This window comes from Trachypithecus francoisi, unplaced genomic scaffold (assembly GCF_009764315.1).
Source record: "Trachypithecus francoisi isolate TF-2019V2 unplaced genomic scaffold, Tfra_2.0 Lachesis_group11, whole genome shotgun sequence".
Taxonomy (NCBI): Eukaryota; Metazoa; Chordata; class Mammalia; order Primates; family Cercopithecidae; genus Trachypithecus; species Trachypithecus francoisi.
In genome coordinates this window covers 79907728-79934182 of record NW_022681456.1, presented here as the reverse complement: position 1 = coordinate 79934182, position 26455 = coordinate 79907728, and the positions used below count along the sequence as shown (strand labels likewise).

The window sequence follows — 26455 nt, the reverse complement described above, 5'->3', positions numbered from 1 at the left end:
AGGACCTCACATAGATTCTGGGTTTTGGTTTGGGCTTTTTGTTTGAACTTCCTGCCACTCAGTAGGGATAGAGGGGGTCAGGATTACTGGCTGCTCTTGAGAGTGTATGATTGATCCAAATTTTGAGGATAACGGAGAGACCATTTTCCTCACACACCATGTGAGAGACAGCTGAACAGTGTTTCCTTGTCTCACAGACCATTTAAGGGGCCAGTTGAGAAGGTATTCTAGTATATCTGTAAATGGCACAGTCCAGTTCTTCAGTCTTGGATACATGAGATCTTAATGAACCTTTAAAAGACTCAAGTCTCCTCATTTTGAAGACTGTGACACTGAGGTGCAGAGAGGGCAAGGACTGACTCAAGGTCACTATTTATGTGGGGCCAGAGCCTAGAGCTCAGATCCCCAGTCTCTGCCCCCCTTTCTTCCTGTGCCTTGAGTCTCGCTGGCGTGGGTTTCCCACCAGACACACAAAAGCCTGGATTCTTTTCTTTGTCTGAGACTGAGTCTAGACCCATCTGCGTGGAATCTCGAGACACATCACAGGAGCGGCTTAGCCTCCTTTTCCGGGTCGTTGGCGCCGCCTTATGGAGTTGTGGCAAATTCTCAACAGCTGCAGCTGCAGTCCCAGACTTGGACTTGAAATGATCCCCCAGGCCAAGTTTACACGAGCTGGACGAAAGTGGGGGTGGGTGGGATGGGGAGCCTCTGCTCACTTTGCACAAGCCTCATATTTTGCCTACCCCCACCCCCGATTTCCTTTTTCCTCCTCCTTCTCGCGCCTTTTCCTCTCTCTGTGCCGGTCCCATACAGATACATTTCCCGATAGAATTGCTCCCAAAACAGCGGGCAAATACAGAGTCTGAGTCCAGGGGCGGAGGGCAGAACAAATTCAGACTTTATTGTCAGGGAGAGCAAAAAGGGGAGGACCGTGGGTGGGGGGCCGGGGTTGCTACATTGTCAAGCAGAAAGAGTTGATGGGAAGGGGAAGACCAGTGTAGGCCGGACCCCTCCCGGGTCGGCGGCTGAAGGGTTGACGATACGGAAACCACGGAGTCGGCGGCGGGGACGGGGTGTCACACCACCGCCCGGGTTGTGCAGTGGAGGTGACTGGTGGGAGGGGACAGCCATGAGGTCTAGGAACTGGGATCGGGGAGGCTACAGACTCTGCGAATTCTGCGGAAGGGGAGGGGCGGGGGCGAGGCTTCTATTGCTTTTTGCTCACAGTTTTGCGGAAGGCGAGGCGGGGGTGGGCTTGGACTGGACACCCCTTGCCCCCCTCGGTACCCCTTGGGCGATGGGTGCTGGTGAAAAGAATGGAACCCGGACTAGGGAGGAAGAAGGCGAGGGAAAGGTCTATGGTGGCATCTCCTTGGTCCCACCCAAGTGCCGGAGATGCCCCCAAGTGCTGCCCCCTGCAATGGGCCCTGCTAGACCTGGGGCTGGGGCATGGTGCGGGGCGGGCACAGTGAGGTTGCAGGCGGTAAAACCAAAGTGCTTATGAGGGACCCAGGATCCCGCCTGCTCCCCTCCCCCTACGGAGGACGGGGGTGTTCACGGAAGCGCTTCAGTTTGGGGTAGGGGGCCGGAGTCCCAGAGTCCGCTTATTGCCAAGAAAATCCATTTCTGTCCCCCCGGACCCCCACCATGGCTTGTGAACCCCGTTTTGTGCTAGGTTTGGGGGGGAAGGGCTGGATGGACATGGCTTTTGGGAGGGGGGGTGTCTCCAAGGGGGCTCGGGGGTGAGACGGCCCCCCCTTTTCTAGGGGAGAGGGAAAGGCAGGGGGCGGGGTTCCCTGAGATCTGGGGTGTTCCCCCCTTTCTGAAGCCCCCCTCCCCCGCTACCCCTCCCCTTTCCTGGAACCCCGTATCTCGGGGTGGGGGGGGGAAGGAGAGATCATTTAGGGAGTGCCGGGAGGAGGAGCGGGCTGGGAGCCCGGAGGCCTGGGTCCCGGCTGGAGGTGGGGAGTTGAATGGGAGGGGTTCAGGGTTGAGGTCAGTAGGGGGAGAAGAGGATGGGTCCGTGCGCAGTTCGGATGGGTCCGGGGGCCGGGTGAAGCAGAGGGTGAGTGATCGGCGGTCCCTGGAGAAGAGGTGCGGCTGGAGCCGGGCGCAGGGACAGCGGCGAGCCTGCTGCCGCTGCCATCACTGCAGCCACCGCCAGGGGGCTGGGGAGCAGGCCGCCCGCCAGGGACTTGGGCAGCTCCTTGGAGAAAGTCAGCGTGCCCTGAAGCGGGCGAAAGGCGGAGGAAGAGAGAAGTCACCCGGCGGTCCTGCAAACCCCACCTCTCCCTGGGCAAAGCCCGCGTCCCTCTCTCCTCCCCGCCCGCGCCCTCCCATTGCCGAATTCCCTAGCATCCAGGCCTCACCGCCAGCTCCCCGGCGCCCCTAGACTTCTTGTGACGGCTCAGTAGTGGGTTGGGCTTCCCGGCCACTCCGTCTCGGTGCCGCCGGCTGGAGATGTGCTGCAGAGACCGGTGGGTAGGGGGCTGTGAGCTCCCGGAAAGGGGCAACAGTAAGGGGGTATAATCAAGCTCCAAGCACCGGGCCCCTCCCATGTGGCCCCCTGAGGAAAACCCTGAAGAAAGGCCTTTACTCGAGCTCCTGGCTCTCCTTCCCCATTTAGAGGGTGGAGCTTCCCAGAATTTCTGGGAAGGGCCTTAGACCCACCTGTTTCAGTTGGACCTCCGAGTTGACCTTGACATTGCAGATCTCACAGTGGAAAGTTCGGTCCTGGGCAGGAGCCTCTGGTTCCCCTGGGGTGGGAGGCCCCAGCCGAGGGTAAGCTTTGATGGGCCCCAGCCCACTTCGGGCCTCCAGAATTGTCTTGTGCTTAGTACCTGGAGCCCAGAGAGGGCAGGAGGTAAGGGGTGGAAGAAAAATTATCCAGGCCTACTGGGCCTCAAATCTGCACATTCCCAGTTACAAAATGAGGGGGAAGGGGTGGGCGCAGTGTGACTTCTTTCCAAGCTCCTTGGGACCCTCCCAAACAGGTGGATCAGGAGAGAGTCATAGGTAAAGGAGTAAGGTAGAAGGGGGAGCTGAGGAAGTAAAGGGCTAAGGAACAGGGGAGAGGGCTGGAGAAGGAGATAGGCAGACAGGCTGATAGGTCTTAGATGGTCTAGGGATGTTGGAAGCCAGGAGCATTAGGATGCGGAGGCAGGGGTGGCCTGAGGACAGGAGAGTCTGGGTGGGGGCAGGGGAGTCCATACCTTTGTTATGTGCCTCAAGCTGGGACAGGGAGTTCACAGCCACCTTGCACAGAGCACAGTAGAGCAGCCGCTTGGCTTTCTCCTCCTCTTCCTTGCTACCCCCAGGCAAGGAAGCTGAGGCTGGAGTCCCCCCTTCACCCTTGGTTACACCCTGACCAGTCTCCGGAATGCTGGGAGGGGATGGGGAGCCAGGCTGTTTCTCTGGGGATCCTGGGGCTGGCCCCAGTCCATTCTCCATGGAAACTGTTGTTGGGGGAGAAACACGGGGATCACCCTAGATGGCTCTTGGAGAAGACTCTTCATGTGGAAGAGACCCCCCCCCGCCACCGATTTCCTGGAGGGCAAGGGACCAGGAGTCCCCACCCTGTTACAACATGCATGCTCTCATGCCCTGGTCCAGAGCCAGATGTGGTCCAGCTGCCGCAGGCTGGGTGTGAAACTCCAATGCTTGGCTCATTCTCCATTAGCTGGGAACGGCCAAGGGGTCCAGCCTCACCAGCCTACCTTCAGGGTGAAGCTGGCAGCAAGCCTGGCCGGGGGAGAGGCATGGAACAAGGATATAGCCCTCAGTGGCTTGCCAGCCAGTCTGGGCTTCCTGCCAGGGCAGCCCCTTCCCGGAGTCTTGCCCAGCCCCCGGGAAGTACACGAAAGAGCCCTAGGAAGGGGCAGAGGCAGGGTGAGGAAAGGTCTGGAGAGATAAACACAGGCATGGCAAAAGGGAAACAGAAACAGCAGAACCGGAGAGGGAAGAAACAGGGATGCAGGCTGTTCTATAATTCATGGTTTGATTAAAGATGCACAGGCCCTAGGCCTCAGTGCTGGGTTCTGGCCTCTGTACAGGGGAAACTCTAGCGCTCCCATTCTTGCTCCAGCAGCTGATCCAGTTTCCGGGTCATGGTGAGGCTGGCAGTGGGGGTGGGGAGCTTGTGGGAGGGGAACTCCTCACCCCTCCAGGTACCCATTTGCTTGTTCATTCTATGTCCTTCCCCTTATTTCTCTTACTTTTTTCTGACATTCTTCACCTCCATCCCAATCCAGACAGCACATCCACATCTCAGTCTGGACAGGACTTCATGGTTTATAAAGCAGGGCAGGTATAGTTATCCTGCCTATATCCTCAGATACTGTAGGAACTAAATGAGGTAATATGCGTGAAGTGCTGTTCAAGAAATGTTAGCTATCACCATCATCACCATCATCATCATCCTCTTCCTCTCCATTTTACAGAGATGTTAACAAACTAACCCAAGATGATCAGGCTAAGAAGCAGCCAAAGTACAATTAGAACTCAGCTTCCCATGGCCGGGACGGTGGCTCATGCCTGTGATCCCAGCACTTTGGGAGGCGGAGGTGGGTGGATCACTTGAGGTCAGGAGTTTGAGACCAGCCTGGGCAACATGGTGAAACCCTTTCTATACTAAAAATACAAAAATTACCCGGGCGAGATGGCGGGTGCCTGTAATCCCAGCTACTCAGGAGGCTGAGGCAGGAGAATCGCTTGAGCCCAGGAGGCGGAGCTTGCAGTGAGCTGAGATTGTGTCACTGTACTCCAGCCTGGGCGACAGAGTGAGACTCCGTCTCAAACAAACAAAAAACAAAAAACAAAAAACAGAACTCAGTTCCCCCACCTGCCCACCTGCCCACTCACTCTCTCTGTGCATCCCTGAGGGGGTTTTGTGTGTGTGTGTGTGTGTGTGTGTGTTTATTGAGAATGGGGGCCTCGTTTTCTTTTTTTTTTTTTTTTTTTTTTTTTTTTTTTTTGAGACGGAGTCTCGCTCTGTCACCCAGCTGGAGTACAGTGGCCGGATCTCAGCTCACTGCAAGCTCCGCCTCCCGGGTTTACGCCATTCTCCTGCCTCAGCCTCCCGAGTAGCTGGGACTACAGGCGCCCGCCACCTCGCCCGGCTAGATTTTTGTAGATTTTTTTAGTAGAGATGGGGTTTCACCATGTTAGCCAGGATGGTCTCGATCTCCTGACCTCGTGATCCGCCCATCTCGGCCTCCCAAAGTGCTGGGATTACAGGCTTGAGCCACCGCGCCCGGCCAAGAATGGGGGCCTCGTTTTCAATCTGGTAGTACAGATGTTTGTTTCTCATTCTTCTTAGGGTAGGGCAGGAAGGCCAGGCAAGGATAAGGATGGAGATGTTATGTCTCTCTGGAATTGGCCATGATTGACATCTGATGTGGTAATCCCAGGATGGGGGTGGCTCATATCTTGCTATCTCAATATTCCTGTTCCAGTTTCTTGGCTGGAAGTATGGCTGAGGATGGTCAGCAGCCATGAGGAAAAAGGAATCTTGTAAACTTGGAAAAGACCTCAAAGATCTTAGTCTCACTCCTCTATTTCCCAGAAACAAACAAACAAACAAACAAACAAACAAACAAACAAACAAACACACCTCTGACTAGGGAGGTCAAAAGATCTACTACCCAACATCATCCAAGGAGTTTGCTAGGTTTCTTGCACTCTCTGTCTTCCCTGAGGGGAGCCCCAGTAGGGCAGGAACTCAGGTATTCTGATTCCCTTCCCTGCACCACTCCCTAAGATGAAAAGGCCTCTCTCTGGATTTGATGGTTCTCTTTTTCTTGGGGATGTTTGCCAGGTGGCCTCACCCTAGCCCCTCTCTGAGTCACTGGGCTGTGTGGAGGACAGACAGTGGGGACTCTGTTGAGAGGAGCTGTGGTGGGGGTAAGGGTGACAGATTGGAAATTTTACATCACTGTGCTTGGCTCCAGGACTCACCTTGGGTGGGGGTGGGGGTATAGGGACTGAGGAAGAGAGAGATGGAAGCAGAGGAGAGTTCTGGGAAAGGGGGAGAGAAGAGAGAAGACAGAGATCAGTTGAAGAATATGGGGGGATTCAGACACACCTGGACGGGGTGCTACACCATCCCCATTTGTCGGGGTGCTGCCTGGGGGGGCTGGGTCTCCAGGTTCTCGGATGCCAGGCTCCCTGCCTCTGGTCTTGGCGGCCTCAATGCCTTTGACTCGTCGGGCGTGGCGGTTACCCTTGTAGTGTGCCTCAGCCTGGCTCTTTAGGGATGGAAGAAGAAAATGGAATCTGAGACCACCTTTCATCTGACGGATCTCCCCACAGAGCTCCCTCAAGTCCTGGGGTGATCTCAGCAGGCTGCAGTTAATTTTTCTGTACACCAATGAGATATAAAGCCCCATGCCAATAAGTCCTGGTTATTCCTGGGGCTCAGACTAGCTTCTCAAGCTTGAGTCCCTGGGAACCTGGGCCCCCACCTAGTTCAGACTCCACCCTACTACCACACCCAGGGCCTGGCTGCTGACCCAGACCCCCCAACTAGTCCTGGTAGAGAGAGGGGGACCACAAATCTATGGAAGAGTTATAAATTGGGAGAGGCCTAGCAATCCAGTCAGTCAGCATCCTCTTAGATCCCAAGGCTATGTGCCCAAGTCCTCTGCCCCTAGGATCCAGCCTTTGCTGCTTTCACCCTGAGGCTGGAAGTCCCAGGATCCTTGATGCCTGGGCTCCGTCCTGACTACTCCACTCTCGGTCTCATTTTCCCTGAAGTCTCTGTGGACATGCTGGAGGACCCTGGCCCCAAGCCCAGCTCTGGGGACAGAAACAGCAGTGGAGACAGCTGTCAAAACAGAACCATTTTATGGGGGAGGGTAGGGTAGGGCAAAAAGAGGGAAGGGCTATCCGCTGTTGGCTCCCTGCCTCTCTAGTCTTCCACCATCCACCAGTGAGTGGAGCCAGGGTTGATAGACAGGATGCCTGGGGTCCAAGCTAAAGGAGAGGCCTAATGCTGGCTTCCCCTCCCCACCCTGCTGTACTCCCATATATACCCCCGCTAAGAATGTACAATCCTGGAGGCACAGGGTCACCCAGACAAGGGCAGAAATAAAAGGTGTGGATAGGCAGGAAAAGAAGATTGACAGCCTAGGGGTAGGGTAGCGGTGTGCAGAGCCCAGTAGTATGGAGAAAAAGAGAGAGAGAGAGAGAGAGAGAGACAGAGAGAGAGACAGAGAGAGAGAGAGAGAGAGAGAGAGAGAGAGAGAGTGTGTGTGTGTGTGTGTGTGTCTCTGTGTACTGGGTAGAGAAACAGAACATGCTTTTATTTTCCCGTACTCAGCAGAATGAGGCTCTCTGTTCTTCTCCAAAAGCTCTCAGGACCTGCACCCCACAAAGTCCCCTCTAGACCCACACACACTCCACAGAGTCCCAGTGGAGCCTCAGAGGAAGGAAATCTGGGAGGCTGGACGTTTGGGTTTTGGGTTTTAGGTAGCTTCTCCCCAGGGGAAAGCCCCATGGGATAAGAGTAGGGGCCAGGCCTTGTGTGTGATTTGGAGGGAGGAGAGTGGAAATGGGGTAGAGAGAGAAGGAAGCCAGAAAGTTAGAGGGAAGTGGGTGGGCCAGGGAGGAGTTTAGCAGAGGCCAAAGAGGACAGAGGCTCTGTGGGGGAGCCAATGACCTAACTCTGCCCCATGCCCAAGAACCAGTAGGCCAGAGGCCACACTCCTGCTCAGACACTGATGGCCACCTATGTTCCAAGAAGCTCTGAACCAGGGATGCCCAAGTCTCAAGGGAGGGAGGGATCAATGTTAGAGGACTGATCTACTTCATGTCAAAATACACAGCAATTTCTTATCCCTCTCCAGTACCTTCCATAAGACCCTGCCTCTCCTGCAGTATCCCTATTCCCTGCTCTTTGCCTACTATCCCCTTAATCCCTGTCCCTCACCCAGAGTAAGCCTTCTTACCCAGCCTCTGCTCTCCCTCAAGGTCCCCTGCTGCCCCTGCCCCACCCATTGGATAGATGAGCAGCTTGGCTTCTTACCTGAGAATTGAAGCGGATTTGACAGACATTACAGGAAATGACGGGGCGCTTGGTCTTGAGCAAGGGTCCCCCAAAAGTGTGGGAGAGCACAGCCTTCTGTACAGGGTCCATCTGTGGAGGCAGATTGGGGTGAGCTGGGAGCCCTAGCGCAAGCTCATGTCCAGCATTCCCCCGACACAGATATCTGTGTTGAACCAAGGTCCCCAGACCATTTCTATCCCTTAACATACCTGAGGGCTCTGAGCCTCAGTCTTCTGTTTCTCTCTTAGCCCAATCTTCATAGCACTGAAAGGGACATGACCGATAACTGGCCCAATGCTCCCATTTTACAGAACATAGAAGTGGTTTGCCCAACGTCACACCATGAGTTAATAGCAGATCTGGTATCTGAACCTGGACTCCTGCCTTGGTCCATCATACCATGAACATCCAACTCTGTTGCCCTGACTTATCTCCTACAGTGAAGCCAATCTACCAGAGGCCTCTGACATGAAGTCCCAAAGCACCCTAGATCCTAGGGCCTTCAGCTGAAGCCTCTGAACCCTTTGGGCCTCCATTCTGGGGTAAGACTATCACCAAGCCCAGCCTCTGGTCCCAGGAGACAGATGTTCCCAGCCTCCCATCTCTGGGCCCCTGGTCGCCCTAACACATTCCTCTCTGGACCTCTTAAAGGCAGCAACTTCTAGAGGGAGTAAAAGAACTCAGGAGAAAGTAGGAGCTCCTAGTGAATCATGGGGACTAAGTGGGGGGACCTAAGCACCTGGGCTGGCCCGAGGCAGCCCAGGGATCTTCTGAACCTTCTCTCCCTGATCATGAGGGTTTCTAGGGCAGAGCTGTGGGGCTGGGCGGGATTAGGAACCATCCCTGTCCCCACCCTGGGTCAGCAGATGTCTTTGCAGTCTCCTGCCAAGAGTTCACATGAGGAAGGGAGAGGATAGGAGTTTCTCTGAGGCTTTCTACTATCAGGGGACGAAACCAGGGGCTCAGAGGCATGAAAACTGCCTCCCTCAACAGTTCTCCTCCCTTTTGGCCTCTAGGAAGCTAGGGAGAGGCAAGACTGGAATGTAGCTGAGACTGAAGAATGGGGGATGGCTGGGCTCTCTCCTAAGAATAGGACAGAATTAGGACTGAAACCTTATCTTCCAGGTGGAGGGATCAAGTGAAAAATAGTTGCTGGGGACTTGGGGTCTTTATCTCCTCAGCTGAGCCCGTCTCTGTGACAGGTCTTTAGGGCTTCCAGTGAGACACTGGTGAGAGAACAAGAAGTGGGGGAAAGTGGTAAGAGTCAGAAAAGCCCTGCCCTCTGGACTCTCCTTTGCCTCTCCCCAGTAGTTTCACTGGCTGGGTGGGGTTAATGTCAGGAAATGGGCTTTAGTATCCCTGTGAAATAGATGGTGGCCTCATCCACTCTGCTCCATTTGGGTAGTGCTGAAGGCAGGGACCATGACTGGGTTCAGATAACTGGTCTGACTAACAAGGTCAATCTCTTGGCCTACTCTTGGTTGGAAAGAAGCCTCTCTAAGGGCTCACTTTTTTACCTCAGCTTCTCAGAAGCCCCAGTCACATCCAAGGAAAAGCCAAACAGGAGAACGGGTGTGTCTGTGTGTGTTAGGCAGGCTGTGATCAATCTGTGCATGGGTGGAGTGTGAATAAGTGTCATGCACTGTGCGTACATCATTTATATATCAACATTCTGTGTTGGGGGCTTTGGTGACACCATGAATGGTCAGGTGGTGTAATCTTCAGCTGTGTGTTTATCTGTGTGAATGTATGATGTGTTTGGCAGAAAGAAAGACAGACCAAGTTGGAGACAGGCTTTCATCAGAAAGGGGAGACAGACGGCTGCTCTCAGCTCCCAGTCTCCAGGCCTTAGTCCTTCCTATTTAGAGACCCCCAACTCTGTTCCAGAGTTCTCCTCAGCCCTGGGCTTCCTCACATGCTGGGTGGGGAATGGGAATTCAAACAGAAACTCAGTCTGGGCCAGGAAACCCAAGTTGGATGAAAACAGTAGGGAGAGAGGAGCGGGATGGAAGCGGAGAGCAGAGTCTCCTAGTTCTGTCTGTGCTCTGTCCCATCATCCCAGCCTGCTCTCCAGAGGGGCTGAGGACACAGGACTCCGAGGATGACTTGTGGACTGGCCATCCCAGCATCCATACCCTGAGAATGGTTCCTGTCCTACCTGGGTCCTTCCTCCAGGGTGAGAACCTTAGCTCTTGCACAACCCCCTCCCCTGGTTTAAGTCTACAAACACCAGCTAGGAGTGGGAGTGGGGAGTGGGGAAGAGGGCACCAGTGGAGTCAGGTGGGTGCTTCCCACCCTCCTCCAGCAACTAAGGAGACACCAGGCTGAAGGTGAGGACTCCTGGGCCCAATCCCTGCGCAGGTGGAATGTGAGCCACTGAAGTGCTGCTCCAGGCCAAGGTCAGGAGGCCCCGGTGACCTAGATGAGGGCTCCCTGGGGAGGGGTGAAGGCCAGCACCTCCCAGAGCCCATCTCACTCCAGAACCTCTTCCCTGGGATGCTGGCTTGGACACGGCCTGGAAAGGTCCATAAAACAGTCCCCTCCCACCTGCCCTCCAACAGTAGACATGAAGGGGAACCGCTCCCTGAAGCTGGGGCAAAATGAATCAGGAAGGGCAAGGGAGAGGGAGGGGGAAACCAGATCAGGAACACGAGGGGTGCTATGATTATATTTCCTTCCATTGCCCTTTATCTGATGGAACCCGCTGCCCCTTGTGTGAGCACCCCACTTCCCCACCCACCAAAATTAAGATGAAAAGGGAAAGGTGGTGGAATCTCAGGGATGGGAAGACCTGAGGAAGGACTGAGATAGGAAAGAGGAGCTAGGGGGTATGTACAGAGCAGGTGGAAGCTGGTGGGGGAGGGATGCTGGGAAGGGGCCGGGGCTGGAGAGGAGGGATCTGATCAGTGTGGTCATTGGAGGGCAGGTGTAGGACCTGACAGGAAGTCTGAAGATTTGGGGGACTCCAAGAATGTGGGAAGCAGAGGTGAGGGTATCCAGTATGGTGGCAGTAGTCTGGGGGCATGAGCTGGGATCCCGAGATTGGTTAGGGCCGCGCCGGTGTGGGGGATGGGCCGGACAACCCGAGGACCAGGCAGAGGAAGAGGTAGCCAGCCTCGCAGGGGCGGGCGGGGACGGGGTGGGGGTGCGCTGCGGCAGCCGCGGGAGTCAGGGAGAGAGGAGGGGCCGGGTGGCTTACCCTGCGAGACCCTAGGGGCCGCGGCTCCATGGCCCGGGGTAGCGGACCCGGGCTGAGGGGCCGAGCCTGGCCGGGCCGGGCAGGCCAGGGACGCGGCGCTCGTTGCCCGGGCGGCTCGGGGCTGTGCGGCCCGGCCGGCGGGGAGAAGGGGAGGCGGTGCTGGCCCGGGCCGGAGCCCGCCCCGGAGGCGGGGCCGAGGACGGGGGCGGGGACAGGGACGGGGACAGGGAGCTGAAGAGGAATGAAAGGGGGCTAGGGCGGAAAGAGGGGGATGTCCATTATCCAGACACTCCTAGAAAAGAGCTTGTTCGGAAGAGAAGAGGCCACTTGGCCCCGCGGCAGGGGCATTGACCTCGTTGCTTCCACTGGGGCTCCTTCTGGGGTCCAGGGTCCCCACCAACTCAGACATTTCTCCTTTCTTTCACCCCTTTTGCCCCGACCTTCCCTAGCTCCCCTGCTGATAGTCTGTCTTCAGAGTCCCCAGACGACCCTTCCCCGGCTTCCTCTGCAAAGGCGGCCTCTATGCTGCTACCCTTTTACAAGTAACTTCCCTCCCTAGGGATGGGAAACTGAGCCCAGGTACCCAGGTGTCAGGCATTGCTCTCTCAGAGACTCCTTCAAATTGTGGAGCTGAGGGCACCCAGGGCAAAAGCTACCTCAGACTGGGGATGTCGTTCCTAACTTCTTCCCACCTCCTACCCGCGCCCGCCACCTGCCGGAGAACCAGGCTCCCTGAAAGCCTACGCTTCGTGCACCTGCTGCCCTCTGGCGGTTCAGTGGGGGCAGCATTGGGGGACTGAGGCTGTAGGGCCCAGCAGCCCCACTCCCCCAGACACCTCGTTCTGTCTAGACAGGTCCTGGGATTCCCAGTCTTTCATCTCTAGGTCTCATCTTCTCCCATTCCACCTAGGGCAGAGAGATTAGTGAAGCAGGGGACTGGATCTAGAGAGAGGGTGGCTTGCCGGCCGGGCGCGGTGGCTCAAGCCTGTAATCCCAGCACTTTGGGAGGCCGAGACGGGCGGATCACGAGGTGAGGAGATCGAGACCATCCTGGCTAACATGGTGAAACCCCGTCTCTACTAAAAATACAAAAAACTAGCCGGCGACATGGCGGGCGCCTGTAGTCCCAGCTGCTTGGGAGGCTGAGGCAGGAGAATGGCGTAAACCCAGGAGGCGGAGCTTGCAGTGAGCTGAGACCCGGCCACTGCACTCCAGCCTGGGCGGCAGAGCGAGACTCCGTCTCAAAAAAAAAAAAAAAGAGAGAGGGTGGCTTTGGGAAACAGTGAGGGATGTCCAAGGGCAGAGGGAAGCAGTGCAGTGAGTGGGAGGAGAATGAGGGGAGACAGTAATTCCAGAAGAGGTCTAAGGAGTAAGAACTGCCCAAGTAGGAGAGAGTGCTGGAGGTGCCAGTCCACTGGGAAGGAGAGACTCTGTCATGAATAATATCACTACCACCATTTAATGTTGATTGAGCCCTTGGAATGTGCCAGCTTCTGTACTGAGCTCTTTGCATGGATTATCTAATTTAATCTTCACAACCACTATTTGAAGTAAGTACTATTATTATCTTCATTTTATAGATGAGGGAACTGAGGTTTTGAAAGGTTAAATAATTTGCCCAAGGTCATAAGCTAGTAAGTGGCTGAACTGGGATTTGAATGTAAACCTGGGCAGTCTGACTCCAAAGCCACGTACTTAACTGCTGCACAGTACTTCCAAAGGCCTGTCTGCAGTTTTTCTGCAGTCCTCATTCCCCTGCAGAATTTGACAGTATTGATGCAGCCCGCCACACTCTCTCCCGTGGCTTTTCCAACTCTACAGGAACATATTTCCCTCCCCACCCCCTCCAGTGGCTTTTGCATTCCTTTGCTGAAGCCTCTTCCTGTTCCCACTGCCTAATTCTGCATGTTCCCAAAGGCTAAGGCCTTGACCATCCTATGTTTCTCTCTTTACTTCTCTCTTAAATAAAAACAATAGCAATAGCATAATAATCATAGCAGCTAACACTGATCGAGCACTTAGTTTGTGATAGGCATTATGATTATGTAATATGATCTCACAACCTTGTGAGTTGGTGTTAATACTATCCCATTCTCAGCCTGGGCAACATGGCAAAACTCCATCTCTACTAAAAATACAAAAATTGGCCGGGTGCAGTGGCTTACGCCTATAATCCCAACACTTTGGGAGGCTGAGGTGGGCGGATCACAAGGTCAAGAGATCGAGATCATCCTGGCCAACATGGTGAAGCCCTGTCTCTACTAAAAATACAAAAATTAGCTGGGCATGGTGGTGTGCACCTGTAGCCCCAGCTACTCGGGAGGCTGAGGCAGGCGAATTACTTGAACCCAGGAGGCTTAGGTTGCAGTGAGCGGAGATTGCACCACTGCACTCCAGCCTGGGGGACAGAGTAAGTCCCTGTCTTAAAACAAAAACAAAAACAAAAAAAAAAAAAAAAGAAAGAAAGGAAGGAAGGAAGAAAGAAAGAAAGAAAAAACTATCCCATTCTACAGTTGGTAAAACTGAGGTTCAGAATGGTTAAATAACTTGCCTAAGGTCACATAGCCAGTACTTTGGAACATCAAGTTAAATCCTGCCAATCAGATGCAGGATGCAGTTCAACACCCTGCTGAACTCTAAGCTTATCCATGCTCATCGCTTTAAATACCTCTGCTAGAGGCAGTGGAGCCATGAACTCTGCAGGAGTCGAAACCCTGGATTATCCAATCAACTAAGTAGCTTTGTGACCCTGGACAATTCACTTAACCTCTCTGCGTCTGTGTTTCCTCATCTATACAATAGGGACACTGATGGGGTTGCTAAGATCTGAGGTCAAGTGTAAGTCAGGTGTTTAGATGGGGGGAATTATTCTCCCCATCTTATGACCTATCACATCCAATCTTGCACTTTCTCAAATGCTCCTTTCTAGGCCTTGTTCATGCTACTTACTTCAGTCTGGAATGTTCCCTAAGGCTACTTTAAAAATCTTGCCAATAATTCTTCAAAGCCCAAATTATATGTCACCTGCTCCAGGTTAAATCCCTTTTTCCTCTGCTCTCTTTCTGCCTAGCTCTGGTTGGTCCCTTAGGACCCACCATATCCAGGAAGGTCTTTCTTGACACTTGGGCTTCCGTGCAAGCAAAATGCCTCTGACACAGCTCTTCTCACACTGCATAGGGTTAACTTGTTATCCTTCCTATTAAACTATGAGCTCCCCAAGTGTGGTAACTGAGTCCTGTGTCCCTGACACCAGGCACAGTACTCAGCATATAGTAGGTGCTCAAAAAAATTTTTTTTTGTTAAATTGAATTTTTTTTTTTTTTTTTTTGAGTTGCAGTCTTGCTCTGTCACCCAGGCTGGAGTGCAGTGGCGTGAGCTTGGCTCACTGCAAGCTCTGCCTCCCGGGTTCACTCTCCTGCCTCAGCCTCCCAAGTAGCTGGGACTACACGTGCCTGCCACCACACCTATTTTTTTTTTTTTTTTTTTTTTTTTTTTTTTGAGACGGAGTCTTGCTCTGCCACCCAGCTGGAGTGCAGTGGCCGATCTCAGCTCACTGCAAGCTCCGCCTCCCGGTTTACGCCATTCTCCTGTCTCAGCCTCCAGAGTAGCTGGGACTACAGGCGCCCGCCACCTCGCCCGGCTAGTTTTTTGTATTTTTTAGTAGAGACGGGGTTTCACGTGTTAGCCAGGATGGTCTCGATCTCCTGACCTCGTGATCCGCCCGTCTCGGCCTCCCAAAGTGCTGGGATTACAGGCTTGAGCCACCGCGCCGGCCACCTGTCTATTTTTTAAAATAAAAGGCCAGGCGCGGTGGCTCAAGCCTGTAATCCCAGCACTTTGGGAGGCCGAGATGGGCGGATCGCGAGGTCAGGAGATCGAGACCATCCTGGCTAACGTGGTGAAACCCCGTCTCTACTAAAAAATACAAAAAACTAGCCGGGCGAGGTGGCGGGTGCCTGTAGTCCCAGCTACTCGGGGGGCTGAGGCAGGAGAATGGTGTAAACCCAGGAGGCAGAGCTTGCAGTGAGCTGAGATCCGGCCACTGCACTCCAGCCCAGGTGACAGAGCGAGACTCCGTCTCAAAAAAATAAAAAATAAAAAATAAAAAAAAATATATTTTTAGTAGAGACGGGGTTCAAATCATACCTTAGGCACATACTGTGTCAACTTATATAAATTACTAAACCCTTCTGAGCCTTAGTTTTTGCTTTTTCGTTTGTTAAATGGAATAATAATGTCTACCTTGTTGGGTTGTTGTAAAGGTGAAATGAGATTGCAGATAGAAACATCTGCTACAGTGCCTGGCGTGTAGTCGATGCTCAATACATATTTATGGCTAAATATGATTTCATGTGGATTATTTAAGCTGAATAAGGCTGACTTTCCCCAAACCTTTAGCTCTAGCCCACCTTCCAGGCTTCAAATTCTAACTATCTGTAGGACATTTTGGGCTCAATGTCCTACTGGTATGCCAAATCACCATATCCTTTTTTTAAAAAAAATTTATTATTATTTTTTAAAACAAACAGGCCAGGCACGGTGGCTCAAGCCTGTAATTCCAGCACTTTGGGAGGCTGAGGCGGGTGGATCACAAGGTCAGGAGTTCGAGACCAGCCTAGTCAAGATGGTGAAACCCTGTCTCTACTAAAAATATAAAAATTAACTGGGCATGGTGGTACGTGCCTGTAATCCCAGCTACTGGGGAGGCTGAGGCAGGAGAATGGCTTGAACCCACGAGGCAGAGGTTGCAGTGAGCCGAGATCATCATGCCACTGTACTCCAGCCTGAGAGACAGAGTAAGACTCTGTCTCAAAAATAAAATAAAATAAAATAAAATAAAATAAAATAAAATAAATAAATAAAGCTTTAGCTTTAGCACCACATGCTAAAGGGAATTCATCACCCTCACCGGAGACCAACTTCCTCTTCCAACCCTCTGCCTCTGTCAATGGTGACTTCCATCCAGTCACAAAGACCTGAATGCTGGAGTCATCCTTGACTCATGCCTTCTCTTCTCCCTCACCCTCAAACACCAGTTGGTCACCATGACCTGTCAATATTTCCTTGGAATTACCTCCCCCATTCTTCCTTTTTCTCCGTTCATACTGCCACTGCCACAGCCCAGTCTGGCTTTTGAGGCTTACCTTGGACCTGCATTGCTAGGATAGCCTCCTAACTGTTCACCTTCCTCCTGCCTCTGTTCCCTTTCATCCAGTTGCTCCACTCACCTTCCTCAAATACTGCTCTTACCAGTCAGTCTCCTACTCAAAAATAGACAGTGGCGCCGGGCATGGTGGCTCAGGCCTGTAATCCCAGCACTTTGGGAGGCTGAGGCAGGCGGATCACCTGAGGTCAGGAGTTTGAGACCAGCCTGGCCAACAGGGCGAAAACCCATCTCTACTAAAAATACAAAAATTAGCCAGGTGTGGTGGCACATGCCTGTAATCCCAGCTACTTAGGAGGCTGAGGCAGGAGAATCAGTGAACTGGGGAGGCGGAGGTTGCAGTGAGCCGAGATCGTGCCGCTGCACACCGGCCTCGGCAACAGAGCAAGACTCCATCTCATAAAAACAAACAAACAAACAAACAAACACACAAATAGACAGCACCTTCCTATTTCATATTGTATTAAATCTAGATCATCTTGCCAGTCCTCCAAGCCCTATCCCATTGATCCTACCCACCCAGCTGTGGACTCCAGGGAGGTGAAACTTACAAACAGGCATGCTTATTTTCTTGCTTATTCCCTCTTTCTGGATTCAGCACCTACACCCCTCCTACCTCCCTACTGTTACTACCACCAATTTAAGTCTCATTACTTCTCTAGATGGTAGGGCGATTCACTGTAGGACTAAATGAGATAATTCATATAAAACACTTAGCAGAGTGTCTGGCCCGTAGCAAGATCTCAGCAAATATTAGCTATTATTATTGTTGTTAACACTATACCAGATGGCCCACAGTACTCAAAATTAACTAGAATTAAGGAAGATGGGGTCATAAGAGGAGATAAAGAATTAGAAACAGGAGAAGAGGGCAGAGGTGGGTCTGAGAGAGAAAGATCGGGTCACAAGTGGATGGAGAAGGCAGGCAGGCTGCTACTTACGGTGCTGTAGTTGCTGAAGAGGCCAAGGGTAGGGGCCGGCTCGAGTGGGAAGGGCAGGATCTGCTTGAGGTCCAGCGGGGGCTGCATGATGGGGGGCTGCCGTAGCAGAGGCAGGGGCCCTGCCCGGCTCAGGCTGCCTGAAGGGCAAAGAAAACATTTTGTGGAGTAGGAAGATTAAAGCTTGGAAACCCCACCCAAGCCTGCCAGTCCCACTCCCTAGCCAGGGCCCCCACACTCAGAAGTGTCACCCCAGTGCACAGTGTACACACTTCCCCTGCTGGCTCCAGAGCAATGGAGCACAGTGCCCTGTGGGTCTGGGGGAGGGTGTAGACTGGTCCTTCCCTTCTGGGTGGTTTTCACTTCCCCATTTTCCAGCCTCCCTCCCCCAAAGTCTCTAGGCACATTACCCAGTAAGAGCCCATACCTTTTCTGCAGGCTGCCTGCTGAACCAGCAGGACTCCCAGCCTCAAGCCCCTGGCCACCCTCTTTTTCTGGTTTTGCTTTCCCCCAGGGGATCCTAAAGCTTGGTATCACCCCAGGAAGAAGACAGTCAAGTGGGTGATTCATCCCACTGACCAGAGGGCGATATTAGGACTTAGATTTGGAGGGGGCTGCTGAATCTCTCAGATGCCCTAGAATTAGATTTTGCTCTAATTATAATTCTTCTTCTTTTTTTTTTTTTTGAGACAGAGCCTCACTCTGTTGCCAGGCTTGAGTGCAGTGGCGCGATCTCGGCTCACTGCAACCTCTGCCTCGTGGGTTCAAGCGATTCTCCTGCCTCAGCCTCCCAAGTAGCTGGGATTACAGGCACCCGCCACCACACCCGGCTAATTTTTTTGTATTTTTCGTAGAGACAGGGTTTCACCATTTGGCCAGGCTGGTTTCAAACTCCTGATCTCGTAATCCTCCCGCCTCGGCCTCTCAAAGTGCTGGATTACAGGCGTGAGCCACTGTGCCCGGCTTCTAATTATAATTCTTAATTAACTATTGACACCTGTGGGGGTAGGTAGCGGGTTGGGTGGTTTTTGCTCTGGGAGGTGAACTACCGAGGCCATTCTCAGACCCCCTTCTCCCAACCTTCCTCAGTCTTCCCCAAGACCCTTTTGTCTCACCGGGAATGCTCAGCTACAGGTCCAGTTCTGCAGGAGGAACCTCAACCTGGCCTCTGGGCGGGGAATGCCTGGGTCTGACCCCAAGGGGAAATGAAAGTCCAGGCCAGCCATTCAACTACCCTTTCCTGAAACCTTTTCCTCCTCCTCTCAGAGTCATGGGAGGAACCCACCAGACTCCAAAGGGGCAGCCCAAAGGTCCTCAGAGCCCCTCTGGGCTTCCACTGGCCCAGCTCCCTTCTGCGACCCTGCTGTGCACCAGTTGGGGAGTTCTGGCCACCCTTCACTGCTCCAGTAACCCCCTGACAGCAACAGGGGTTCCCAGGAACAAAGGCAAACCGAGGAGGCTGCATGCTTGGCCCGTCCTCCCTTGACCTTACTAGGGCAGAAGGTCCCCAGGATCCTTTCCTGTTCCCTCCATAGAGACCACCCCCTTTCATACCTTTAGTTTCTTGTGCCTGCTGCCCCCAGGCAGTGGCCTGGCCCTGGCCCCCCAGGGGCCTGGGCCTGACAGCGTCCCCTTCCCTTGGTTCTGCCCTCTGCCCCCTCCCTTGCCAGCCCCCTCCCCCTCAGCCCAGTCAGTAGAATCAGCCAATCAGAATCCTGGAAAAGTGGGGCAGAGGGGAGGGCAGGGGAGCAGGGATTAGGGGAATCTGAGGCGAGAGGGAGGGGGTGGGGAGGGCTCAGGCACAGCTGGGGGCAGGGAGCTGGTCCAGAAAGGTCTGGAGGGGTCTGTCTCTTTCACCCCATGCCAGGGTGGGTGGTCAGGGTGACTGAGACAGAGGGGGGTGTCAAGGCTACTGGGAGCTTGGGCTTCAGAATTCTCAGGGCTGAAGGAGAGGGTAAGATCCTTGGCTTTGACCCTTAAGTAGCTGGTGGTCTGTATGCTTTGTGTCTACTCCCTCCTCTGTCACCTTCAAGGTTGGGATGGGATAGAGAGAGGATGCACACACACACACACACACACACACACACACACACTTGGGATGGGGCGGAGAGAGGACACACACACATACACACAGAGAGACTGACAGATGAAAGTGAGAGGATGGGAGAGTGGTAGCAGCAGGAATAGGTGACGGAGGAATGGGACAGTGACACTGCGAGATAAAAGGATCGAGAACAATGGAGAGATGTCAGAGAGCGAAATCAGACATACAAACAGAGAGACACTGCCGAAAAGCTGGACACAGAGCTAGAGACTAGGGCAGACAGACTGAAAGACACAGAACAGAGACAGCAAGAAAGAAAAAAGAGAAGAGAGAGGGACAGACCGACGGGGCAGCTTGACCATCTCCCCTTCCTGGTCTGTCCCCTCATGGCATCTCCCCTCTGTGCTCCACCCTCCCTTACTGCCTGTTATCCAAGGCTGTTACTGCCTGTTACCCAAGGCCAGGGCAGCCTTAATGAGCCCCAGGCGGCATCAGGAATGGTGAGAGAAACCTGAGTGCTCCCAGAGTCCCCTGCACCCAGCAGCTACCCCTAGCAGCTGGTTTTGGGCTGGCACTTGCCCTGCCCCAGAGCACCAGAGGCTGAAACTTGGCTTGACCCTTTCCCTGGTTCTAGATTTCTCTAGGCTCCCACTCCTCGAAGCCATCTTAAGAGGAGACAGCAGAGTTCCAGAAAAAGCCACAGAAAAAAATTTGAGGCTACTATGTGCCAGGTAATGAATTCCAAGTATTATCACATTTAACCTCTGAAGTAGCTCAATGAAGTAGCCATGATTCAATGCAGTAGCTGATAATATTTTTTCTACTTGACTTATGAGGAAATGGAGACTCAGAGAGGTTAACAAACTTGGTTGACGTCACACAGCCTGTAAATATCAGAGCTGAGATATAGATCAAGATCTGTTGGACTCTATAGCAAATTCTTTCTCTGTGCTACCTTACTCCCAAAGGGCTTGAATTTAACTGAAGCAGAGATCTGAGCACGGGCTTCCATCTTGTTCAAGGAGAGGAAGAGGAGAGCAAGTTCCATGCACTTCCTCAGGTTGGAGTCCTCATTTTTCCTCCAGAGGAGGGATAGAGGAAAACAGGTAGCAGCCACTCAGTTATCTATGGCTAGCAACTCATCTTTTCCACAGACATGAGCCCTGGGTGAGCGGGGGAGGGGAGGAGAGTGGGAGAGAGGGGTCAAACGAGGGTACAGTGAGGGAAGGAAGCAGGGTGGGCAACTGGAGACAAACTGTCTCCTTCCCAGATTCCTGGGTCCACTCCATTCTGAAGTGGTGAGAGAGACAGATGGCAGCTTTTGGGTCGGGTGGGCAGAAACAGGATTCTTGGTTTCAGGTAGCCCAGGCCTCAGGCCCCTCCCCTCTTTTTCTGAGGCTAACAATAGTTGCCACTTTTTGAGGCTTTACTATAGGCCAGGCACTTTACATGCACAATCTCCCAGTAGGTGGTCCCACCACTCACTAGCTGGGTGAGCAGCTAGGTTCTCTGACTCTCAGTCTCATTTCTCATCTGTCAAATGAAAACACTACTTGCCTCACCAAGTTGTTGAGAGGACTGAACAAATTCCATGTAAAATGCTGGTATGTCACAGTGAGAACTCAATAAATATTTGCTGAATAAATGAATCCTCGTCTTATAGATGATGACAGCTGGCTCAGAAGGGGAGTTATTTGGCCAAGGTCACAGTTAGTGAGTGATGTGAACCTGTCTGTCTGGTTCCAGAGACAGGGCTTTCAAGCACTACACTTTTCTGGCTAGATCTGGAAAGGGATGGGGGGAAAAGGCAGGAATATAGGAGAGGCTGGGGAGGCAGGAACTGAGTAGGAAATGCAGGGCTTTTGACTTCTAGCTAGGTAAAATCTCTAGGCACTTTTGGCAGAAGAGGTGGAGAGCAAATTGAAGTGTGTGTAAGTGTGTGTGTGTATGTGTGTGGCACCCATGTCAGGCAAGGCAGGGAGGAGCTGAGGCCTGGCTGGGGCAGGCCACTCTTGAGGGAAGCTCATTAGAGTAATTACCTCCAGCAGATAGAGCCCCACCCAGCTTCATCGGGAATTGCTAAATGCTTTATTAAAGAAAGCTCCCAACACGATTTAGAGGGGGTGAGTTCCAGACCCTTGGATGGATGTCCATCTGTCCATTTTCACACCCTACTTAGCCCTGGGCACTTTGATCCTGCTCAAGTTGCCCTGTCAGCACTAACCCTCAACCAGGCCACATCTGGCTTCCTCTATTGGTCTTTTCCTTTCCCTCTTCCCCAGAAATTCAGGCCAGGTCTGGAGCCCCAGCCCCTTGGCTATTTTAGGTGGGGCCCCATGCCTCAAGCCTTGTTGGTAAAGAATGCTTAGGGAGTGGCTGCATCTGGGTAGGAACAGGAGCCAGGAGAGGTGTTAGTACAGGGCTGTGGGTTAGTGTTGGTTGGAAGACTGGGCCAGAATGAGATTAAGATCAGAGAGAGATACTGGGGTTAAAGTTGCAAGTAGTTAGGGCCCAAGGTGGTAAAAAGCATAGGGTCAGTACTGGGTTAAAATGGGAATTAGACTTGGGCCAAAGGAGAAATTGAGATCTCTTCTCTAATTAATCTCTTTTTCCCTTCGGGCCCTTTGGCCTTGTCTCCCTCCCTAGAAGTGCCTAAAATTAAGGGCGGGGTGGGAGGAAAGCTTTGAACCCCTGTGTCTTTTTTACCAAGTTCCATGTATATGCCCCCTTCTGCCTCAATTCCCCCAGCTTGGCAAGAGGCAGGCTGAGGACTGGAAAGCCTTTGAAGTCAAAGATGAAAGAGACAAGGGGGATGATTATGAACAACTACTCAAAACACCATGCCTAATAACCCCTGGGTGGATATAGGCGGAGACTGGGCCTAGAGGGAGGAGTTGACTGGAAAGGGGAGAGCAGGGAGGCCCCTGGGAAATCTTTCCCAACTTGACTGGAAAGGGCCTCCTTCAATGCACCCCTACCCTTACTGCACCAGGGACTCAGTTGGAAAGGATGGTATTGAAAGGCTTAGAACAGGGAACCTGAGCCCAGAACTGCCATCTTAAACCTGGGGCCCAGACTCTAGATCTTGAGCAGGCTGGCTGGGTGTCACATGCTGGGCAGGGAGGTTTTAGGGTCCCTCCAGGGCTACCATGCACACGGATTCAGAGGACCTGAGTGTTCAGAACTAAAACCTTTGTAGGGTCCCTGGGGGTGGGGCCTGAGCCCTGGCTGGCAGCTTCCTCCCTCTCTCCTTCCTTCCTCAAAGAGGGCTAAGGTGTGTGGGCTTTGCCAGAGTTCCTGCCCTCTGTGAGCTTGGCATGAGGAGGGAATTAATTATAGTGTCCTCCAGGGGGATGTGAGGGTCCCACTCGTGGCTGTGGTCCAGTTTCAGAGAATGTGGACCCAGGAATTATTCCTGTGGTCTTGGTGGCCTGGGGTCTTGGTCAGGCTCCAGCAAGCAGGTCCATGATGTCCTTTTCAGGGCCTGCTGACCAGGGAAAGCACGGCTTATGCCAGCCTGTTCTGGGCAAGCATGATGCTGTCTCTCGGGCTATGCCCGGGGTGGAGCCAGGGTTCAGGGATCACGCAGGTTTGAGGAATGTGGAGCCTGTGCTCTGGGGGACTGAGTGCAACATGTGTTGGTGGGGGTCACTCTAGCGTCCGGATGGTATTCATAGAAGGGTGGGTGATAACTTCCCCTGCTGGAGAGGCTCTTGAGAAGGAGGCAGGCAACCAGTCATTCATGCCTTCGTTCAGTCATCCATTCAATAGATAGGTGGAGTGCCAGGTGGAGGGGGTGAGACATACAGGAGAGAGAGACTGAGGACACACAGGAGGAGAGAAAAAGAGATGGAGGAAGGGCAGAAGGACAATAGGTAGTCAACAGGGATAGGCAGTGAAATGAAAGAAGGCAAGAAAGGAAGACAAATAGCAGAGGGACTCAGGAGAAGGATGAGTGCATGAGCCAGTCAAGCCCTCTAGGTACCAGCATGGAGCCAGGTGTCCTCAGTTGGGGGCAGGGAGACCACAGGTGTCTGTGCCTGGTTGGGGGGCTCCCACCATAAACAGATCCCAGAAACCGGCCTAGCCAGGGTAGAGGGCAGAGGTCAGAGCAGGCCTGTGGACTATTGTGGAGGAAGGGTGGAGGGCAGGAGCCTGCAGCCGGTGCTGATGCAGAGTCCAGAGCACAGCTAGGCCCTTTCCTCCCCCACCCCTGGGGCTCCTTTCCTGATGTAGGTCATGAGGATGGGGTGGCTGTGGCTGTCAGGCTGTCAGAGCCCAGCGGGAGTTCCCATCCCCCATCCTTACCCTCTCCATTGCCCCTCCCTCTCCTGCTGCCCCCAGCCCAAGGCAGGGGTGGAGGGAGAAGAAGGAAGTCAGGAAAGAGGGACTCAGGCAGCTAGAGCAGGGAGAGAGAGGGGCAGGTCTCGGCGTGTTGGGGCAGGATGGCTGTGGAGACAGGCTCTGAGCCGCAGGAGCCCTGGATGGACAGTTTCCCACCCCCTATTTTCCCCACCCCCTTTTCTCCCCAGCCCCTCTGCTCCCCAGTCCCTCTGCTCCCCAGCCCTCTTATCTCCGGCCCTCAGGTTCCCACCTCCCACCACACTCACCTCGAAGCTACACCCACCATCTTCTTCTTCCACCCCCCACTTCCTCCTTTCCCCCTTATCCTGGGCCCAGAAGGATGTCGGAGTGTCTAAGCTAAGGGTGGGGGAAGACGCTGGGGCGGGAGACGGGTCCGAACCTTTCCCCCAACTCCACCAAGCCAGGACCAGCCCCCTCCCCCAGCCTCTCGTAGACTGGTATATAATATTCATGAGCCTCATGAATACGCAATGTTCTAATTATGGGGCGGGGGTCTCACTCCGCTCTGCCTCCCGCTTTACCACTCCCTAGATTACCCGGAGCAGCGGCAGCCTGGGGAAGAGGGGAAGAGGGGACCCCAGATGTGGAGCCAGATGAAGGGGGAGGGGGAACCGGTCGCTGACGGGCGGCCGCAGTCACCGCGGTGCCGGGAGATGGGGGGGCGGTGGGTGACCCACAGAGAGGAACCCAGGAGCCGGGAGCCTGGAGTCGCAGAGACCACTCACCAAGGATCATGCTGGGGACCCAGGCGCCCGGGGTTCCGCGTCGCTCTGTCCCGGGGGCCGTTCTGGCCGGGCTGGGGGTACGGGGGGAGGAGCCGGGGAGGAGCAGAGGCCGGCCGAGGCGGAGCGGGGGCGGGGCCCTCAGCAGGTGAAGACGGGAGGAGGGGACCCGGGCACTCAGGGCTCCGCGAGGGGGCGTCCTGGCCCCTCCCGCTTCCTCCCGCCCTTCTTCTTGCTGCCTGCTGGCCTCCTGGGTTTACGGTGTCACTGCGGCCAGGGCTGGGGGAACAGGACGTGTAGAAGACGGTGTGAGGTGATGGACGAAGCTGGAAACTAGGATGGCTGGGTTCCCGGGGAGGGCTGAGTCTGAGGGCGGGAAGTCCGGTTCTGGGCTGATATGGGATGGGAAGGGGAGTCGGGGGGAGGGGGGCGGGGGTGCCTAAGTACTTTGGGAGGCGATGGGCCTTGGGTTGGGTGGGATACTTAGGTTCCCTCCAGAGTGATGGACTGAGCAGGGGGCAGGGGAAGTGCAGCGGAAATTGTGTGGGTCCTAGTTTGTTGTTCTGGCTTTGGAGCAGGATGCCTGAGGGCTGGGCCTCTGAGGTGAAATGGGATGTTGAAGATGGATCCCAGGTTGAGTTCTGGCTGGGGTCTGAATGCCTGGGTCGTTAGGGAAGGTCTCAGCGAAGAGATTGCAATCAATGGACCTGAGGAGATGGAAATAGAAGCTTGTAACCGAGATCATTAGGGCAACTGGAAGATGACAGAAAATTGAGAACTGAGGCACCTTGTAGAGATGACCTGGATTGGGGTGGGGTGGCGTCGGGGAGCATCTATCCAGGGCCTAAATCTGGGGCATTCCCCACTAAGGCCAGCTTCGATTGAGGAGGACTGGTGGGGAGGCATGGGGGTATTTGGTGAGGTGGAGGGGAAGATGGAGGGTAGGACAAAATGTCTGAGCTGGGGAGAATGTCAGGAGGGAGAGGAAGTACAGGCCACTCGGAGGTATTCTTTTCTTTTCTTTTCTTTTTTTTTTTTTTTTTTTTTTTGAGACGGAGTCTTGCTCTGCCACCCAGGCTGGAGTGCAGTGGCCGGATCTCAGCTCACTGCAAGCTCCGCCTCCCGGGTTTACGCCATTCTCCTGCCTCAGCCTCCCGAGTAGCTGGGACTACAGGCGCCCGCCTCGTCGCCCGGCTAGTTTTTTGTATTTTTAAGTAGAGACAGGGTTTCACCGTATTAGCCAGGATGGTCTCGATCTCCTGACCTCGTGATCCGCCCGTCTCGGCCTCCCAAAGTGCTGGGATTACAGGCTTGAGCCACCGCGCCCGGCCTTCTTTTCTTTTCTTTTTTGAGACCCTAGTCTTGCTCTGTCGCCCGGGCTGGAGTGCAGTGGCGCGATCTCAGCTCACTGCAACCTCTGCCTCCTGGGTTCAAGCAATTCTCCTACCTCAGCCTCCCAAGTAGCTGGGATTACAGGCGCCTACCACCACACCTGGCTAATTTTTGTAGTTTTAGTAGAGACAGGGTTTCACTATGTTGGCCAGGCTGGTCTTGAACTCCTGACCTCAGGTGATCTGCCTGCCTTGGCCTCTCAAAGTGCTGGGATTACTGGCGTGAGCCACCATACCCAGTCCACTCAGAGGTATTCTTAAGGGACTCCAGTACAAGGCTGGAGTCTGGGACACTGCAGATGTCTGGGGAATATGGAGCCTGGACTTGTCTGTACCTGTCTCAAGAGGGAGGGTGGCAGGCAGATTTCCCAGAATGCCACACAGTCAGCTTCAGGCCAACCGCAATCAGAGGAAAAGTGGGTGGGAACTGGAACGTTTGAGGTTTAGGCAGGTAGAAGCAGAGGGGAAGAAGTCAGTGAAAGGGTGGTGGGACTGAAGTTTTGGAACAGTTTAGGAAGGGGAAAGAGACTGACATTCCTGGGTTCTGGAGGGAAATTGGGAAGGTGCAGGAAGTTTGAGTTTCTGTTT

At 53.9% G+C, this 26455-nt stretch overlaps 1 protein-coding gene and 1 long non-coding RNA gene across 5 annotated transcripts in view; one reads left to right on the top strand and one right to left on the bottom strand.

Moving 5' to 3' along the window:
- Positions 1 to 874: 874 nt before the first annotated feature.
- Positions 875 to 25504, bottom strand: ZNF385A (zinc finger protein 385A). Of its 3 annotated transcripts, XM_033221808.1 has the most exons (9): positions 24960 to 25504; positions 24480 to 24755; positions 17349 to 17485; positions 8024 to 8134; positions 6083 to 6245; positions 3213 to 3455; positions 2671 to 2840; positions 2370 to 2465; positions 875 to 2227 (listed from the first exon to the last, which is right to left on the bottom strand). In XM_033221808.1, exons 2-9 carry the CDS (start codon positions 24487 to 24489, stop codon positions 1997 to 1999), a joined length of 1161 nt encoding a protein of 386 aa, XP_033077699.1. In that variant the 5' UTR covers positions 24490 to 24755; positions 24960 to 25504; the 3' UTR covers positions 875 to 1996. The 3 variants fall into 3 exon arrangements, with proteins under 3 accessions (XP_033077699.1, XP_033077700.1, XP_033077698.1); XM_033221809.1 differs by lacking the exons at positions 24480 to 24755; positions 24960 to 25504 and adding an exon at positions 18900 to 19010; XM_033221807.1 differs by lacking the exons at positions 24480 to 24755; positions 24960 to 25504 and adding an exon at positions 17582 to 17936.
- Positions 24668 to 26455, top strand: part of LOC117089994 — a 45822-nt gene continuing 44034 nt past the window's right edge. Inside the window, exon 1 of one of the 2 annotated variants that reach the window (XR_004439838.1) lies at positions 24668 to 24789. This is a non-coding gene — a long non-coding RNA (uncharacterized LOC117089994). The remainder of the gene's footprint in view (positions 24790 to 26455) is intronic. The other variant, XR_004439837.1, reaches the window with a different exon arrangement.

What these genes read in the sequence shown, in the direction of transcription:
- ZNF385A (XM_033221807.1), bottom strand. Translation starts at nt 17,915, where the DNA reads ATGAATCACCCACTTGACTGTCTTCTTCCTGGGGTGATACCAAGCTTT. An exon ending in CTGGGGTGACACTTCTGAGT is followed by an intron (nt 17,486 to 17,581) that starts GTGGGGGCCCTG and finishes TTTGCCCTTCAG; the next exon opens with GCAGCCTGAGCCGGGCAGGG. An exon ending in CGGAGGTCCAACTGAAACAG is followed by an intron (nt 2,466 to 2,670) that starts GTGGGTCTAAGG and finishes CGGTCTCTGCAG; the next exon opens with CACATCTCCAGCCGGCGGCA.